Below are 20,687 nucleotides of genomic sequence, written 5' to 3' on the forward strand. Positions count from 1 at the left end.
GCATTCGGGAGACGACGGTTCATCCCCGCGTCCGGCCATCCAGCTTGTTCTCCCTGATTTCTCTAAACCACTCCAGGCAAATGCCAGGATGGTTCCTTTGAAAGGTCACCACCGATTACCATCCCAATCTTTGACACAATCCGAGCTCGTGCTCCGTCTGTAATCGCCTCATCGTGGACAGGATGGTAAACACTAACCTCTTCCTCCTGCTCGAGTCAATGAGATTGCAGGCCGAGTGGACGCGCCCTAGACAGTGCTGGACTGTCGGCCGCCATTCGGCCCGACATCTGGGAGCGATGGTGTGGGGCGCCGCTTCTTTCCACTGCAGGCCTCCTTTGGTTGCCGTCTGTGGCACTCTTACAGCACACCGGTTCGTCCAGGACATGCTACGCCTGCTTTTGTTGACCTTCATGGCAACCCAGCCTGGGCTTACACTTCAGCAAGATAATTCCCACTCGCAAACGGCGGGAGTTTCTACTGCTTGTCCTCGCACTTGTCAAACCTTACCTTCTCTTCGTCGGATCTCCCCACACTTGAGAATGTTTGGAGCATTATCGGCTTAGTACTCCAACCAGATCAGGATTTTGACGTTGTATGCGCCAAGGGCACAGAATCTAGCAAGAAATCCTTCAGGAAGACATCCGACAACATCAGTCAACGTCACGCCATACCACTGCTTGCACAAGGGCCAAGGGTGGGCCAACGCGTTTCTGACTTTCTCACTTTGTAAAGCTCTTTCTGTTTAACAAATAATCCATTTTTTTGAGATTGAAACCATTTGTCCATTCCATTTGGATAATTCCTTCCTGATGAATGTTTCAGACAGGTAGAACAGCTGCCAGAGTGTGTTAGTGTTTTTCGTATTCAGTGTCTCTACCTTGCCTCATAGGGTACGTAAGGGGAGTGATCAGAGTCACATATCGAGTGATCACTGTAAAGGACACGGAGATGCAGCGTACACGTGTGGGTCAGCGTTATCAGCACCTGACAGATTGAAATGGGGCTCACTGTGGATCTCCATTTGATCGAATGATTGAAATATCCAGTATCCATATTTGTAAGGCATTCGGATGCGACAGTGGCCCAATGTTGGACTGCATATTCGTCGTCAAAGCTCGGGTCTACCACAGCTGACCGCCATCGAGGAGGACGGCCGCACTGTGCACCAAGGAGATCGTAAGCCCTGTCATCCGGGAACAACTAATTGATTCGTTGCAGTGTTCTGTGTCATCTCGCACCACTGGTCTGCGACTAGCTGCAGCCAGACAAGGAATTACGATACCCTGTGTAGGCCGCCACTAACACCACAACACAACCAGTGGTGCTATGACAGACGAGCCTGGACTGCTGACGAATGGCGGCGCACCCTGTCCAGCGTTGAGCTCTGGTTCTGCACCGCCACTGGTGAGCACCGCCAACCAGTATCGTGGAGACGTGTCGAGGTGTCCGGCTCTTCCAGTGTTTTGGAGAGGCACTGGCGTTGCACTCTTGGCATTTGAGGAGTCATCGGGCAGGGCTTCAGGTTGTGGCCGCTAGCGATTAACCTTTATGGCGCAATGGTGCGATTCATCATGTGTCACCTCTAACGTGACAGTAACGTGATGCCACTCTTCAGCAGGATAATGCTCGTCTACCTGTGTCACGTATGTCTGTAAAGTACAGTATATGCACTCCTGTGGCCAGCGAGACCCTTACATCCGCCCCCAGTAGAATGTACATGGGGCCAGCTCAGATGTCAACTGCAGCCTGGTGACACTATCCGAGAGATGGAGGACCAGTTAGAACAGCTGTGGGATAGATTGCCTCAGGAGAGGATATAAAAGCCTTACGACAGCCTTGCCGACTGAATCTGAGCGTGCATCCAGGCCAGAAGGCCTGATGAGGGGACTCACACTGCCAAGTCGTTCGTAAATTTGACTCGTTTTTATAATCACCAAAACAGAATCTCGTACTATCTCAACACGTCGCGTTTCCTCCTCCTCCAATGCTGCTTCACTAAGTATAGTAACCAGTATCTCCTGTAACGCCAGTTCACGAAATGTATCTGGAGCCACACAGCATGCAGTGCGATTGGAAGTAACAGCGGTTATTGCAATCTATAAAGAAAGATCGTGTGACTGGCGCATATAACTACAGGCCCATCTAAGGAACTTCAGTTTCTTCCAGAATTATGCGACCTGTATTGTCCTCACTTCTGACGACTTTTCTGGAAACTTCCGTGTAGCAATCGAATACGACGGGCATAAGGCAGTTACGTGGCCGATTAATAACGTTGCAGGAGTTGTTATGCCTACAGACATTTATAGTCTGTTCATCTGAACCAGGCTACGATTTGTGCTTTTACCAGGGGGGGGGGGGGGGGGATGCCTTAATGGGTTAGTAGAATTATATATGTCACTTGCTTGGACCGTGGAGTTACGCATGGTTAAACAGCTATTTATAAATAGATGCGAATGCCGAAACACACTATTCACGCGTATGCACTATCAGAAGAGCCATTCCTTGTTATATTTTTAAAAGTACCTTATAGGTAAAGCTTATTTACAAAATCATCTACATACAGGTATAGAGGGGAATTCAAAAAGTAGAGGCACATTTGTGAAAAGCTGTACTTATTCTGATAATAGAAAACTGAAACATATTAATAGTATTAATAGTACGACTTATTAAAAATTTTCAGTGTTCGGCTCCACAAATTTAAATTATATGTAAAGTTTTACTCCAGTGCGTGGGAAATAAACATCCCAGGTTGGGATGCATAAACTAAAACCAGAGGAGGGGATGGTCTGACGCAGAGAGGGGAAATCCCCCCCCCCCCCCCCCCCTGCAAATCGCACACTGATCTGAACTCAACCCTGACGTAAACGAAGGTTGCTCTGGAACTGGTTACGGTTAATGGCATAATGTGTTTACTTCGCCCAAAGCGAGGGACTGCAAAGTAACAAACACTGGTCAGGAATATTTTCTCTGTTAGTAATTACAACCGTTTCTTATTTCTGGTTAATTATTTAAAGACTATTAATATTTTACGAACAAGAAATAAAATCTTTTATTTATTATAGAGTACAATAAAGTTATTGTACAATAGGTACCATAAGAAATAAGATTGCCTTATTCTCTATTTTTTTGGACATTTATACAATTAGCAATTTATTCAGTACCATGGTACATTTAATTTGTTGTGGTCAATATTTTTTAGCTGTGTAGTTTGTCGGGGTAATGCATTTCATTTTTTGGAAGAATACACCGCCATTTCACTGTATATTTCTTGTGTACAATCTAGATTTTGGCTTTCATGGCTTTATTGATTCCAATGTTCTTCGACCATGAAAAATAGACAGTTCGACACATTTGATTAAGTGATATAAACGGTACAGAGTTAAAGTTTTGTGGGATTAATTAACATGATGCAAGACTTGTGTTTACTTGCTTTGTGCTGACTCTCCCAGATATGAAGCGCTTGTAGATAATATGCTACATTCCTTGAAGACTTTAACTTTGTACCATTTATGTCACGTTAAGCAAATGTGCTGAACTGTTTACCTGTCATCCTGGCCACTACACAGCAAAATAACGTTAATACTTTGAGAACATTGTACTGGATAATGGTGTGAAAACCGAAATCTAGAGTGTACACAAGAAATATACAGTCAAATGGCGGTGTATTCTTTCACAAATTGTGTATGACCGTGGCTCAGCATCATCGATAACTTTTTAATATATTTCATTTTAATTGAGCCTACTGACAAGATTATAAAGGCAGCCTCTGTAGTGGGACAGTTCTACCTTACTAAATTAGGCTATTAAGTAAATTTTTATGTAAAGTTAAAGAGAACACCATTCGGTTGACAAAGTGATGCATACAGCTAGTACAGAGTACGTTCTCGAAACGTTGTAAACAAAGTTTAGCTCCCACGGGGAGCCGTATAATATCCCTTGGCCCGTACTAGCGGTTAGGATTCGTGAATCGATTCAGTGGACAAAGGATTGTGGGGTTTGTTTAGTGGACCGATGGGAAAGCGTCGCCTGGTCGGACGGAACACGTTTCTTCCTACGCAGAGGGCTGGTGGTAAGGTTTCTCGACGGTGTCATCCGGTATTGGCAGCAGCTGAGAGTCAGTGCGGCGTGCACTGCCGTAAGAAGTGTTTACTGCGAAGAGCGGCTGGAAGCCGAGTGAAAGGCGGACTGCTGTACGCGACCGTGACGCGCGGGGCCAGAGGATCCTGGAGCCGGCTCGGTTCAGCCAGCGCAGCGCAGCCCGCGGTTTCCGCCCCAGAAGAGACGAAGTGGACCGCGGAGAGCTGCGGCCGGTGTTTTGCCGTACGCGGCCGCTCTGCGCTGGCGGTGGTGCTGCTTTCCCTACCGGCTATCGAAGTCTCCGGGCGGAAACTCGCCGCTCCGGGGGCAGAGGGGGCGGCCGCGTCGCGGAAACGCCGCCAGGGAAAGCATCCGAGGTCCGGGAGGCGGCCGAGACAGTAGATCAGAGAAAGGCTACTTTACATGACAGAAGTTATAGCACTAACAGTCTTGTACCCTCTTTGTACAGTAAATACTGATAAAGGGAAAGGCGGCGTGAAGCGGCCACTAAGGCAATTGAATTTTCACCAAACCGTTTTTCCGATAGAAGCTTGCCGCTTACGCATTCTGAATCTGTATAATAAGGTATCACGCTATATATCTGCAAGTAAAAAATATATAACGAACAGGATTTATAAGAATTTTTCTGAAGCCTTACATACTGACAGTTCTCCCAGCTTAACAAGGTCACGTCGCCAGTGCGGACATATACACTCGTAAAGTGGGCGGCACGTGAAGTAAGGCCACTGGCTTTGCCATCTTCCTTTAAGTGCAGACACTTTGCTGTTCTTCGACTCAAATGTCAACAGTTTCCTCCACAAATACAGTATGATGAGCTGGATTGTCTGCCTTTTTACTCCACTGTCGCAGCTCGGAATTGTGTTTAGTTCACATTTATACTATGAGTCTGCACATTTGCAATGGCCAATTCTAATTGGGCTTCGAATGATGCAGAATTTTCCTCGGCAATAAAAGCCAGTCTGTTTTTCGGAGGAATAATGGAACTTCTTCAGATCCGCGTTCACGGTTTCTTTCCAGGCTTTCTTCCAGCTCCCACAATTTATAGTTTTCTAGAGCAGAGTCAATACTTATGTAATCAGAAAACAAAGAGAAAGGAAGGTGTCGATTGTTTTGAATTCTTCTAAATTCTCCAGGAAGCGTTTTGTTACCTTCGCCGTTCTGGTGGAGGCACCGTATATGACTTGAGGCTGACAGCCAGTCTCAGTGGCGGCCGAGGCAATCCACATTGTGGGATTTAGCTATGTGCCTACTTTCTTGACGTGCTGGGACAGCAGGATTCTGCTGCTGCTTAAAGCAGAGTTAGAAACCGCTGTTGGTAACGCGTGTGCCGAAGAGCCACCAGTGCTGCAACATGGCTTCCGTACGATATTATTGCCTGCACGCGGTTTTGAAGCTGTCTCATAGCTTAACGTTCTAAATTAATTCCCAGGCAGTCGTAAGTTTTATTACGAGTTAAGGTAAAAATATTTGAAAGAATTTTAAACTGTATGTTTGCAAGTTTCTTTTTCAGGGGGATTCGCTATACCTCCATCTCAGTTGAACTGGGCTGAAGCCTCCATTTACGGAAATCCACTGAAGGCGCCAAAGAAACTGGTAAAGGCATGTGTATTGAAATACAGATATGTGTAAACTGGCAGAATACGGCACTGCGGTCGGCAACGCCTGTGTAAGACAACAAGTGTCTGGTGCAGTTGTTAGACCGCTTGCTGATGCTACAATGGCAGGTTATCTAGATTTAAGTGAGTTTGAACGTTATAGTCAGCGCACGACCGTTGGGACTCAGGATCTCGGAGCCAGCGATGAAGTGGGGATTTTTCCCGTGGGACCATTTCACGATTGTACCGTGAATGCAAAACATCAAACGTCCGACATCGCTGCGGCCGGAAAAAGATCCTGCAAGAACGGGACCAACGACGGACTAAGAGAATCGTTCAACGCGACAGAAGTGCAAACCTTCCGCAAATTGCTGGGTCATCAACAAGTGTCAGCGTGCGAACCATTCCACGAAATATCAGCAATATGTGATTTCGAAGCTGAAGGCACACTCGTCTACCTTTGATGACTGCACGACACAAAGTTTTACGCCTTGCCTAGGTCCGTCAACATTGACATTGGACTGTTGATGACTGGAAACATGTTGCGAGTCGGACGAGTCTTGATTCAAATTGTATCGAGCAGATGGACGTGTACGGGTAGGGAGACAAGCTGATGAATCCGTGGACTCTGTTCAAACTGTTGGAGAGTCTGTAATGGTGTGGGGGTCTGGAGTTTGAGTGATTTGGGACGCCTGATACGTATAGATACGACTCTAACATGTGACACGTATGTAAGCACCGTATCTAATCACCTGTATCCACTCATGTCCATTGTGCATTCCGACGGGCAATTACAGAAGAACTATGCGACCCCCCACACGTCCAGAATTGCAACAGAGTGTCTTCAGCAACACAGTTCCGCTGGCCAGCAAATTGCCCAGACATGAACATTATTGAGCATGTCTGGGATGCCTTGCAACGTGCTGTTCAGAAGAGACCTCCACCCCCTCTTACTCTTACGGATTTAAGGACAGCCCTGTAGGATTGATGGCGTCAGTTTCCTCGAGCACTACTTCAGACATTAGTAGAGTTCATGCCACGTCGTGCCGCGGCACTTCTGCGTGCTCACGGTGGCCCTACACGATATTAGGCAGGTGTACCAGTTTCTTTGGCTCGTCAGTGTAGTTACCCATTGCCATGATATAATTTACTAACGCTTAGTTTTCTTAATTTCGTTATGTTGTATAGCTAGTGCCCAATCAGCAGCGTATCCAAATTTTAGAGATTATGTTGCGGGCATACTTGCAGTGTAGGAGCTAAAGACCAGACAAGCTAAAAAAATGTCCAAATGTGTGTGAGATCTTACGGGACTTAACTGCTAAGGTCATCAGTCCCTTACACACTATTTATACTAAATTATCCTAAGGACAAACACACACACACCCATGCCCGAGGGAGGACTCGAACCTGCGCCGGGACCAGCTGCACAGTCCGTGACTGCAGCGCCCTAGACCGCTCGGCTAATCCCGCGCGGCCCAGACAAGCTAAGATGGTGCTTTGGCTAAAATCATTGTACAGTTTAATCTGTTTGCATAATGTTACTTATAATCCGTGTTGATTGCAAATTTTTTTTTATTCATATGACCGGTTTCGGTTAATTCAGAACCATCTTCAGATCCGATATTTCAGTTACAGGAGTAACCCGTCCAAATCCAGCAACTTTCACATGCTGCGTCACATCAGCATTACTTATAATCCGTCTTGATTGCAAATTTTTTTATTCATATGACCGGTTTTGGTTAATTCAGAACCATCTTCAGATCTGATATTTCAGTTACAGGAGTAACCCGTCCAAATCCAGCAACTTTCACATGCTGCGTCACATCAGCATTACTTATAATCCGTCTTGATTGCAAATTTTTTTATTCATATGACCGGTTTTGGTTAATTCAGAACCATCTTCAGATCTGATATTTCAGTTACAGGAGTAACCCGTCCAAATCCAGCAACTTTCACATGCTGCGTCACATCAGCATTACTTATAATCCGTCTTGATTGCAAATTTTTTTATTCATATGACCGGTTTTGGTTAATTCAGAACCATCTTCAGATCTGATATTTCAGTTACAGGAGTAACCCGTCCAAATCCAGCAACTTTCACATGCTGCGTCACATCAGCATGTGAAAGTTGCTGGATTTGGACGGGTTACTCCTGTAACTGAAATATCAGATCTGAAGATGGTTCTGAATTAACCGAAACCGGTCATATGAATAAAAAAAAATTTGCAATCAAGACGGATTATAAGTAATGCTGATGTGACGCAGCATGTGAAAGTTGCTGGATTTGGACGGGTTACTCCTGTAACTGAAATATCAGATCTGAAGATGGTTCTGAATTAACCAAAACCGGTCATATGAATAAAAAAATTTGCAATCAAGACGGATTATAAGTAATGCTGATGTGACGCAGCATGTGAAAGTTGCTGGATTTGGACGGGTTACTCCTGTAACTGAAATATCAGATCTGAAGATGGTTCTGAATTAACCAAAACCGGTCATATGAATAAAAAAATTTGCAATCAAGACGGATTATAAGTAATGCTGATGTGACGCAGCATGTGAAAGTTGCTGGATTTGGACGGGTTACTCCTGTAACTGAAATATCAGATCTGAAGATGGTTCTGAATTAACCAAAACCGGTCATATGAATAAAAAAATTTGCAATCAAGACGGATTATAAGTAATGCTGATGTGACGCAGCATGTGAAAGTTGCTGGATTTGGACGGGTTACTCCTGTAACTGAAATATCAGATCTGAAGATGGTTCTGAATTAACCAAAACCGGTCATATGAATAAAAAAATTTGCAATCAAGACGGATTATAAGTAATGCTGATGTGACGCAGCATGTGAAAGTTGCTGGATTTGGACGGGTTACTCCTGTAACTGAAATATCAGATCTGAAGATGGTTCTGAATTAACCAAAACCGGTCATATGAATAAAAAAATTTGCAATCAAGACGGATTATAAGTAATGCTGATGTGACGCAGCATGTGAAAGTTGCTGGATTTGGACGGGTTACTCCTGTAACTGAAATATCGGATCTGAAGATGGTTCTGAATTAACCAAAACCGGTCATATGAATAAAAAAATTTGCAATCAAGACGGATTATAAGTAATGCTGATGTGACGCAGCATGTGAAAGTTGCTGGATTTGGACGGGTTACTCCTGTAACTGAAATATCGGATCTGAAGATGGTTCTGAATTAACCAAAACCGGTCATATGAATAAAAAAATTTGCAATCAAGACGGATTATAAGTAATGCTGATGTGACGCAGCATGTGAAAGTTGCTGGATTTGGACGGGTTACTCCTGTAACTGAAATATCAGATCTGAAGATGGTACTGAATTAACCAAAACCGGTCATATGAATAAAAAAATTTGCAATCAAGACGGATTATAAGTAATGCTGATGTGACGCAGCATGTGAAAGTTGCTGGATTTGGACGGGTTACTCCTGTAACTGAAATATCGGATCTGAAGATGGTTCTGAATTAACCAAAACCGGTCATATGAATAAAAAAATTTGCAATCAAGACGGATTATAAGTAATGCTGATGTGACGCAGCATGTGAAAGTTGCTGGATTTGGACGGGTTACTCCTGTAACTGAAATATCAGATCTGAAGATGGTACTGAATTAACCAAAACCGGTCATATGAATAAAAAAATTTGCAATCAAGACGGATTATAAGTAATGCTGATGTGACGCAGCATGTGAAAGTTGCTGGATTTGGACGGGTTACTCCTGTAACTGAAATATCAGATCTGAAGATGGTACTGAATTAACCAAAACCGGTCATATGAATAAAAAAATTTGCAATCAAGACGGATTATAAGTAATGCTGATGTGACGCAGCATGTGAAAGTTGCTGGATTTGGACGGGTTACTCCTGTAACTGAAATATCGGATCTGAAGATGGTTCTGAATTAACCAAAACCGGTCATATGAATAAAAAAATTTGCAATCAAGACGGATTATAAGTAATGCTGATGTGACGCAGCATGTGAAAGTTGCTGGATTTGGACGGGTTACTCCTGTAACTGAAATATCAGATCTGAAGATGGTACTGAATTAACCAAAACCGGTCATATGAATAAAAAAATTTGCAATCAAGACGGATTATAAGTAATGCTGATGTGACGCAGCATGTGAAAGTTGCTGGATTTGGACGGGTTACTCCTGTAACTGAAATATCGGATCTGAAGATGGTTCTGAATTAACCAAAACCGGTCATATGAATAAAAAAATTTGCAATCAAGACGGATTATAAGTAATGCTGATGTGACGCAGCATGTGAAAGTTGCTGGATTTGGACGGGTTACTCCTGTAACTGAAATATCAGATCTGAAGATGGTACTGAATTAACCAAAACCGGTCATATGAATAAAAAAATTTGCAATCAAGACGGATTATAAGTAATGCTGATGTGACGCAGCATGTGAAAGTTGCTGGATTTGGACGGGTTACTCCTGTAACTGAAATATCAGATCTGAAGATGGTTCTGAATGAACCGAAACCGGTCATATGAATAAAAAAATTTGCAATCAAGACGGATTATAAGTAACATTATAAAATCACTGATTGCTGTTATCCCATCAGACATTATGTCTGTTTTTGCAAAATAATCTGTTTGCTCCATTTGTCCCCAGTAGCCAGTTGCAATGTTATCTCGCTAAGTCAACTGAAATCAGCTGTGACTGTAGATTCTACGTCAGCACGCGACGCTGTACGGAGGCCAGGATCGTTAGCTAAGCTGCGCGGTGTTTTCCCACTGCGAGGCTGGCAGTCGTCGTCGGTCCCTGGTGGCAGGCGCTGAGTGGAGGCAGCTTCCGGCGCCAGTCCTCTGTGTCGGCCGACCTTGCCGGGTCACCGGCTGGCGAAAGCCCCCTCCGGCGCTCGCACACCCACCCACTCAGTCGCAGCGGAGAAAATGGCGCCGGCGGCCGGCCGTTGACCCCCTGGAACCTTCCCGACGTGCGTCACGGAGAGTTCGTTTCTGCCGAGTCACTGCGTGCGCCAGCTTCGGTCACTCAGCGTCGGAGGGCGCGCCCGCGTCCGCTGTACCTCCTGAGCAGCTGCGGACGGAGCTCTACCGCCACTCAGGAAGATATAAAGACGCTGTCGTGATCAAAAATTTAATTCCAGCTCCGAGTCCTAAGCGACCGGAAAAAAAGCAGCTTGTAATGGTACTTGAATTAAGTAACCATTACGGCACCTCACCTGAACCTCTCGATACCAGTAATATTCTACTGTGTTTCTGTAAAGTAGTTGACATATTTCTGAGACAACATTCAGATTTGATTTCATTAATGTTGAAGTACTTTGATTCATCGATATGTTTATATTGCAATGATATTATTCTTGTGTGTATTCTTTCTTTTGTCACTGTGATCTTTGTCGCACTTGTAACTCTTGATTTTTGGACGCGTAAGCGGTTATTAGTTAGAGAGTCGGACCTCGAGAAAGTCAAGTCTTGGACGTCATGTTGGAAAGACGCATATCGTAGTCAGCTTATAAAATGTGAACTTTAACAGTGAGGAAGATGTTTTCAAGTATGTTTTGTATTGTGGAGAGATGTTTTGTGTGTTAAGTGATACTGCAACAAAAGTAATAAAAAAGAAGTGTACCTTAAATTCGGAGTGCTGATTACTTTTTTACATCACCATTGTCCTGCAAAAGCGTAATCTTCAAGAATGGTTTGTGAAACATCTATAAAACTTTTGAATATAGCAGAATAAAACCTAGGCCTCTTTGCATCCGAGCTTGGAATCATCACCATCTAGATTTTCGACGATTGAGCCATGATTTTACAACGAGACGCGTGGGAAACACGAAAAGATGAGTGCCTAGTTTATTCATTATTACATGAAATGACTTTATTAACTGTGCTCTAATGACACCTGCCACATAATAACTTTGTTGTTGCCCGAAAATGCAGTATTTAGCAGCGTGAGCAACACCACAATCATTATTAAATTTTGACCTTTGTTGTGGTAGGGTTGTTTGAAGCTGACTACAAGTATACGGAATAGGTTGCCAGACACGCGATTGCCTCAGAGAGTAACTGAATCCCGTACGTTGTCCTCGACGGCGAGTGTTGTCCAGAGGCGAGGCTGTCGCCAGGAGAGTCCCGGGGAAGTGTGGCGCGGCCGGCCTCGCTCTCTGGCGGGCAGGGTGGGCGGCAGCTGCGGCTGACTGCCGCTGTCGCCGTATCGTTGTCGAATTACTGCAGGAGTATACGTGATCTCTTGTTCAGAGGACGAGCATTTAAGGACGCTAGCAGGGAAGGTCAGTGGCGGACTTCGGTTCACTGGGAAAGTTTAGGAAAGTGGAGGTCATCTATTGCTCGAATATTTGTGATCGCCAGCAAGTCCTTGGAGGAAGACGTAGAAGCAATTCAGAGTTGCGCTGCTGGCTTTGTCACTTGTAGTTTCAACCGACACGTGGGTATTACGGAAATACTGGGAATCCCAGGAGGGAAGACCAGTCCCCTAGGACCTAGAACTACTTTAACTAACCTAAGGACATCACACACATCCATGCCCGAGACAGGATTCGAACCTGAGACCGTAGCGGTCGCGCGGTTCCAGACTGAAGCGCCTAGAACCGCTTGGCCGGCCGGCAATACGTATGTAGATGTACGTTTCGTTCAAGTGACCGTCATCAACTGACCTACATAATTATGACATAACACTACGTAAGAAATACATACATATCAAACATGCACGACTCTCCCTCGCTCTCTCTTTCTTTCTTTCTTTCTCCCGTTCGTCCGTCGGTCCGTCAGTCCGTCCGTGCGACTGTTAAGACGCCTTACTCTCACTACCTGCTAGAGGCAGCAAAGTGAAATTCGTGTCAAATGCTAAGGATGTCGCATATTTTGAAACTCGCCAACTCACTCACCAAAGCCTGCAGAGGCACTGCCTACTAACGGGTAAATACACTGAAGAGCCAAAGAAACTGGTACACCTGCCTAATATCGTGTAGCGCCCGCGCGAGCACGCAGGAGTGCCGCAACACGACGTAGCATGGACTCAAATAATGTCTAAAGTGGTGCTGCAGGGAACTGACACCATGAATCCTGCAAGGCTGTCCACAGATCCGTAAGAGTACGAGCAGTGAGGGGCTGGGACATCTCGTTGCAAGGTATCCCAGATATGGTCAATAATGTTCGTGTCTGGGGAGTTTGGTGGCGAGTTGAAGTGTTTAAACTCAGAAGACTGTTCCTGGAGTCACTCTGCAGCAATTCTGGATGTGTGCTGTGTCGTATTGTCCTGCTGGAATTACCCAGGACCGTCGGAATGCAGAATGGACACGAATGGAAAAAAAATGGCTCTGAGCACTATGGGACTTAACATCTATGGTCATCAGTCCCTTAGAACTTAGAACTATTTAAACCGAACTAACCTAAGGACATCACACAACACCCAGTCATCACGAGGCAGAGAAAATCCCTGACCCCGCCGGGAATCGAACCCGGGAACCCGGGCGCGGGAAGCGAGAACGCTACCGAACGACCACGAGCTGCGGACGTCACGAATGGATGCAGGATGCTTATGCACGTCTCACCTGTCACACTAGTATCTAAGAGTCATCATGGATCCCACACTATTCCAACTGCACACGCCCCACAGCATTACGGATCCTCCGCCAGCTTGAACAGTCCCCTGCTGACATGCAGGGTCCGTGGATTCATGAGGCTGTCTCCATACCCGTACACATCAATCCACTCCATATAAATTGATGACAGATTCGACCGACCAGTCATCAACAGTCCAGTGTCGGTGTTGACGGGCCCAGACGAGGCGTAAGGCTTTGTGTAGTGCAGTCATCAAGGATACACGAATGGGCCTTCGGCTCCGAAACCCCATACCGATGATGTTTCGTTGAATGGTTCGCACGTTGACACTTCCTGATGGCCCAGCACTGAAATCTGTAGCCATTTGCGGAAGGGCCGCACTTCTGTCACGCTGAACTATTCTCTTCAGTCGTCGTTGGTCCCGTTGTTGTAGGATCTATTTCCGGCCGCAACTATGTGGAAGATTTGATGTTTTACCGGATTCGTGATCTTCACGGTACCTTCGTGAAATGATCGTACGGGAAAATCCCCACTTCATCGCTACGTCGGAGATGCTGTGTCCGATCAAAAAAATGGTTCCAATGTCTGTGAGCGGTATGGGACTTAACATCCGTGGTCATCAGTCCCCTAGAACTTAGAACTACTGAAACCTAACCTAAGGACATCACACACATCCATGCCCGAGGCAGGATTCGAACCTGAGACCGTAGCGGTCACGCGGTTCCAGACTGAAGCGCGTAGAACAGCACGGCCACACCGGCCGGCTGTGTCCGATCGCTCGTGCGCCGATTACAGCACCACTTTCAAACTCACTTAAATTTTGATCACCTGCCGTTGTAGCAGCAGTAACTGATGTAACAAGTGCGCCAGACAGTTGTTGTCTTATATGGGCGTTGCCATCCGCAGCGTCGTATTGTGCATGTTTCCATACCTCTGTATTTGAATAGGCATGTCTATACGAGTTTCTTTGGCTCTTCAGTGTACTTAAGCTTATGCCGAGCCCCATTGCGCGAGTCCTTATCGCATTAGTCTGGTTTCTTGCTCAGCGTCTGCGTGAAACACTCAAAAATGAAATGTGCGCTGAAACATGAACGACATAGTATACCTTTGAACAGTTGTTTTGCACGTCTGCCCCCCCCCCCCCCCCTTACGCACACAAACAAAACGTCACGTCTGTTGCCTCGTACATTTTCCGTCACCAAGCCGAAAAATCAACATCTGTGAAAGTTTTAAACTTTACTGTCCGGCCAAAGCCTTAACATTAACTGACGACTGAGTCAGCAGATGTTTGTTTCCCTTACCGTTACTTCTACTGTATACTGGTTACGAGTTAGCTTACCCGAAAACAACGTACATGAACGATCATAACCTCCTGAGATATTCGTAACTCACAAGATCTGCTGCATATCCTTAGTTACGGACGCAAGAGCAATAAACCTGTAGAGTTAGATGTCAGACGCGCGTAACAGGTCTTATGTAGCCAACATACGGTGTCTTTCAGTTCACTTGACTGAGATACTTATCTGAGAACGGTAGCGTTGCTAACACACGCTCTCTAAGACAAAGAAACGATGCACCACGAAGGAATTATTCGAAAGAGACGGAAATCGACAGACGTGATGTACATGTACAGACAAACAAACGATTAGAATATCACAAAAATTGGATGATTTATTCAGGAGGAAGAACTTCGCAAACTGCGCAAGTCAATAAGGCATCGGCCCACCTCTGTCCCTCGTGCAAGCAATAATTGGGCTCGGTACAGGTTGATGTAGTTGCTGGATGTGCTCCTGAGGCAGAAAGTGCCGAAATCTGTCCAATTAAATGAAATGTATTCGCAGCTACGAATACGGACAACCATCGGCTGTACAACTGAATGACGACGATGAAAATGTGTGCCGGGCCGGGACTCGAACCCGGATTTCCCGCTTAAAGCGAGCCGTCGCCTCACCATTAGGCTATCCGAGCACGGTCCACGGCCACACGTAGTTTGGTACGTGGCTGCAGCCTGCAAGTACCCGGACACCGATTACGTGTGTTCCAGTACGGGGCAGGCATTTACCTGAAGTCGCTTGCCCGGTGTCGGTGGATAAATACGGTACCGCAGAGCCTGTGTCAGTCCGAATTACAATGTAAAGCATGACTAGAGCACTAGGAGTATATTTAGTCAAACTTGGTACACACACGACTTACTACCAAAAAAGGGAAAAATGCGTGTAGAAATTATGTAATACTAGCATTTCGCCCGGGGCTCCGTCCGTGTACGGATATGTCACATGTGACACACACACACACACACACACACACACACACACACACACACACACACGTATATACCCTATTGGCCATTAAAATTGCTACACCAAGAAGAAATGCAGATGATAAACGGATATTCATTGGACAAGCAGATGATAAACGGGTATTCATTGGACAAATGTATTATATTAGAACTGAAAAGTGATTACATTTTCACGCAATTTGAGTGCATAGATCCTGAGAAATTAGTGCCCAGAACAACCACCTCTAGCCGTAATAACAGCCTTGATACGCCTGCGCGTTGAGTCAGAACTTGGATGGCGTGTACAGTTACAGCTGCCCATGCAGCTTCAACACGATACCACAGTTCATCAAGAGTAGTTACTGGCGTATTGTGACACGCCAATTGCTTGGCCACCATTGACCAGACGTTTTCAGTTGGTGAGAGATCTGGAGAATGTGCCGACCAGAGCAGCAGTCGAACATTCTCTGTATCCAGAAAGGCCCATACAGGACCTGCAACATGCGGTCGTGCATTATCCTGCTGAAATGTAGGGTTTCGCAGGGATCGAATGAAGGATAGAGCCACTGGTCGTAACAAATTTGAAATGTAACGTCCACTGTTCAAAGTGACCAAGACGTGTAACCAATGGCACCCAATACCATCACACCGGGTTATACGACAGTATGGCGATGACGAATACACGCTTCCAATGTGCGTTCACCGCAATGTCGCCAAACACGGATGCGACCAGCACGATGCTGTAAACAGAACCTGGATTCATCCGAAAAAATGACATTTTGCCATTGGTGCACCCACGTTCGTCGTTGAGTACACCATCGCAAGCAGTCCTGTCTGTGATGCAGCGTCAAGGGTAACCGCAGCCATGGTCTCCGAGCTGGTAGTCCATGCTTCTGCAAACGTCGTCGAACTGATCGTGCAGATCTTTCAAACGTCCCCATCTGTTGACGTGGTTGCACAATCCGTTACAGCCATGCGGATAAGATGCCTGTCATCTCGACTGCTAGTGATACGAGGCCGTTGGGATCCAGCACGGCGTTCCCTATTACCCTTCTGAAGCCACCGATTCCATATTCTGCTAACAGTCATTGGATCTCGACCAACGCGAGCAGCAATGACGCGATAAGATAAACCGCAATCGCGACAGGCTACAATCTGAACTTTATCAAAGTCGGAAACGTGATGGTACGCATTTCCCCTCCTTACATGAGGCATCACAACAACGTTTCACCAGGCAACGGCGGTCAACTGCTGTTTGTGTATGAGAAATCGGTTGGAAACTTTCCTCATGTCAACACGTCGCAGGTGTCGCCACCGTCGCCAACCTTGTGTGAATGCTCTGAAAAGCTAATCATTTGCATATCACAGCATCTTCTTCCTGTCGGTTAAATTTGGCGTCTGTAGCACGTCATCTTCGTGGTGTAGTAATTTTAATGGCCAGTAGTGTATATATAGCACTCTGATATAATTCGCTGGCGATTGCGTAAATCTTCAATGTTTTCCAGCACGCGACTGTAAGTGTATCTGTGGCAGTGGGGCTGTGGCGTGAGATTCGGCCCGATAAACGCTGACAAAATAACTACTTCGCTGTAGTGCTTCCTCTTAGGATGTGGTTGGGCGTGCACTGAGCAACCCAAATCAGACACCGTGCTCCGTACCTTTAAAATACTGTAAGTCAACGACGTGTAGCAAACAAATACCGACGGATCACTCTCGTACCTTTCTACACATCACGCCTTCTGTCACTAGCTGCTGTACAGGTACCTTACACCCACAGTATTTTAATACAATTAAGTCATGCGTAGATCAGATTTGATTGCCATTGCTTCAGGCGTTGCTGAGTTATGCTTCTACTTTTTCACTCCGAACCCTCAGACACTGGGGTGCTAGTGATGTGTTACTATCACGGTAAATTTTTCCAGGTAGCACGTAGTGTGTGTGCCTAATTTAATAGGAATTCCTACAGGTGCCACACAATGGAGCTAGGACACTGTCTGTGCACAGCCCCATCTCCTCAACTGTAAGGGTGAAAGTTCGCTCTGACTGTCACTAATTAGCCTAGTGACCCTGAAAACTATGCATTTGACATTAATATTAGTCGTTCTCTAATATTACAACGTACATACAAAATTTGATTGAGATTATTCCAGAGATTCCTGAGTCAAACCTCTACGTTATGGGTGGTAGGTGGTTCTTTTAACTCCACAGAAACATTCGCGGACTGACGTATAACAACCCAATAAATTTTGATCATAAACGGGTGAATGTATAGGAAAGCACAGAAGAGGAACAGATATTCCTTTTCATATATTGCAATAGTATGTGATAAAGTAGTGTGTGGTGGTAAATGCTAGTATGGTTACATCTCGGTCCTTCTCAACATCTGCATCTACTGCTACATCTACAAAATCTCTCTGCAATTTGCTGCGATTTCTTTTATTTTAACACGATGTTCGTTCCTCCCTATGTCGGTGGGCGCCATCGAAATAAACTACGACGTAAGTGATGCTGTCTGCGGGGAAGGGGCGGGGGAAATCGATTGTCCTCCCGTCGATGACGTCGCGATCAGAGCTCGCCCACCACGTGCTCTGTTTACGAGAACTGATCCGCGCTTCAGACGTCTGCCGACGCTCGGGATTACAGACGCCGCACGGCCTGCGAAACAAATATAAAAGCGCGTCCAATAGCCGGGGAGCGTCTGAATGAACAGGCCCGCCCCCCCTGTAATTAGCGGTCGGCAGCGGTCGGTGACGTGTGAACCGGCCCTTTTTATTACTTATTTTCTGCCAGCCGCTGCCACGTTTCTCACACGCGGCGCTCAGCCATCTGGCACTGCAATCGCCGATCGACCGCAAAATAATAGGGAGCCCATACAAATTGAAAGCCTTTTGCGGTCTTTTTTCATCTGCGCGAATCTCGCTGCCAGTTGCGGTTTCACGGCTGCGACAATAAAACACTCACGCACGTGATTTGCCTGCGCTGTGAAACACTCTACGTGCGTCATTTGCGCTCGCAGAAAAGGAAGGAATGGACCTGACAGTGCAGCGGTCCGCCAATAATTTCGCAAAGTGCGAATCTGGGTGTTTGTCGAGTGTATTTTTAGCTGAGCTCTTACGTAACAGCAAGCGCGTGCGGCATAAATCTGAGACGCAACTGACAGTTTACGAGATGCTTGAACACTAGCAAATTACACACTTTTTGGTAAATCAACACAAGTTTCCCGACGCTAATATAGGGCGTGTCTACAGTTCGCTCTTATGTCGGTCTCAGTTTAGGGGGCTCTTTCAATGGAGAACTCAATGTGTGTGTGTGTGTGTGTGTGTGTGTGTGTGTGAGGGAGAGGGGGGGAGGGAAAGGGGGGGGAGCTAGTTCTTCGTCAAGAGCCGAGACGAGACGAGGTGGTGGCTCAAGTCTGGAGCGAAGTCGGCTCACCACAGAGGCGCTCCACTGGATCCACGTCCGGACACTGGGCAGGCCAGCGCATTCCAGGAATGTCACCGTCCGCAGACCACTGAGTCACAGACGCTGCTCCACACAGGGTGCAATCGATCATCGTCTCCGAAGCTGTCTTCCACTTTACGTACACAGTGCTCTAAAATGTGTTCAGGTCCGCACTGCTGACAGTAAACATGCTCGCATATAACGTTCTCCAGGCATTCACTGAACGGAAGCCCAATCGTCTGACGGGACACGGCGTGGTTCGTCGCTGGAAATCACTCGTTTCCTTTTCATCCAGTCGCTCTCCACACCACCTCTGGGGTCCCTCAGGACAGAAGTGCACCAGTGTTTGACTTATGGGGAGTGCTCGACCGTTTTACTCCACTCCTTTCACCTCCCTACGCACAGTTATTGCGTCTGATTACACGCGGTATTTTAGGACACTTCCGGCAAAGCTCGATTGCCCCGGTTCGTCAGTACACGAGTTGTGTCTGGTCTCGTCTAAGCTGTAGTTCTTCCTTCACAATCAAATCGACTTTGAGAGTTGTGGAAGGGCTGAGACGTCGCTTGTAGATGAGTTACTGAGTTGTCCGACCTACTGTGCAGTCGCTACTCGTCTACTGTCAGCACAGCACTCCCCGCCTCCTTTTGTAACAGCTGGGCCACGCGGGATTAGCCGAGCGGTCTTAGGCGCTGCATTCCTGGACTGTGCGGCTGGTCCCGGCGGAGGTTCGAGTCCTCCCTCGGGCATGGCTGGGTGTGCTTGTCCTTGCGATAATTTAGGTTAAGTAGTGTGTAAGCTCAGGGACTGATGACCTTAGCAGTTAAGTCCCATGAGATTTCACACACATTTGAAATTTTTTTTTGTAACAGCGGGTCCGCCTCCAGCGACAGCCAGTAGAGGCAGAGTCCGCACCGTGTAGAGACCTGCTCTCATTTCGCGCACTTGTCGGCTGCAGAAGTCACCTAGAGGCAGCTGCCGCAGTGTTTAGAAGCGTTGCCGCCGGCCTTGTTCCGCGTCGGATGTGTGTGTTTTGGGGTGCTCCGATCGCCGTATCAGAATAAAGTCGCCGTGAGAGCTGCCTGTGTGTCTGGTGTAGAGTGTGTGTGGGCAGCGAGGCCTTTGGCAGGGACAGCCGCCGGGTCGCTCTCAGAGCACCCGTGTTGCGTCGCGTCGCGCGGCGCCTTGTGTGAATGCCGGATGAGCTGGAGCGGCCCCGCCGCTAATGGACGCCGTGGCGGCACAGTCGCTCGCACTCTGCCAGAGGCGCGGATGTGGTGCTGCGTTTGCTGTGAAATTAAGGGCGACATGTGTGCGAAAGCGCGCGTAGGGAGGACGGAGGCGCGGGGCCCATGTGCGCTGCAGGTCGCGGCGCGGTCAGGTGAGGCCGCGCGGGGGTTCGAACCCCGCCCCCCGGGCCACACGGCCGCCGCTCCACCCTCTGACCAGCTCATACCGGCGGCCGACCAGGTGTTGGGTGGTGTCCGACATTTCTTTAAAAAAAACTGACTCTACACCGAATCCAACGCTGTGGTTTAAAAGCGCCTAAAGCGCCGCATCTGCCCGGAGGGAGTGGGGGGGGGGGGGGGGGGCAGGATTTAGATGGGCTCCCAGCTCCATAAAGCGTTGATATACACTCACGGAGGATAATGGAATGTAGTCGAATTAAGTCGGGTGATGCTGAGGGAATTAG

The 20,687-nt window shown here is 46.8% G+C and overlaps 1 protein-coding gene across 1 annotated transcript in view; it reads right to left on the minus strand.

Annotated features, from left to right (window-relative positions):
• The window catches only part of LOC126424730 (uncharacterized), a 101,717-nt gene extending 81,413 nt beyond the window's left edge, over positions 1–20,304 (minus strand). Inside the window, exon 1 of the mRNA XM_050087449.1 lies at positions 20,077–20,304. Coding sequence (XP_049943406.1) covers positions 20,077–20,304 — 228 coding nt within the window. The remainder of the gene's footprint in view (positions 1–20,076) is intronic.
• Between the last annotated feature and the right edge of the window lie 383 nt (positions 20,305–20,687).

The sequence above is a fragment of the Schistocerca serialis genome, chromosome 10 (assembly GCF_023864345.2).
Source record: "Schistocerca serialis cubense isolate TAMUIC-IGC-003099 chromosome 10, iqSchSeri2.2, whole genome shotgun sequence".
Lineage (NCBI taxonomy): Eukaryota > Metazoa > Arthropoda > Insecta > Orthoptera > Acrididae > Schistocerca > Schistocerca serialis.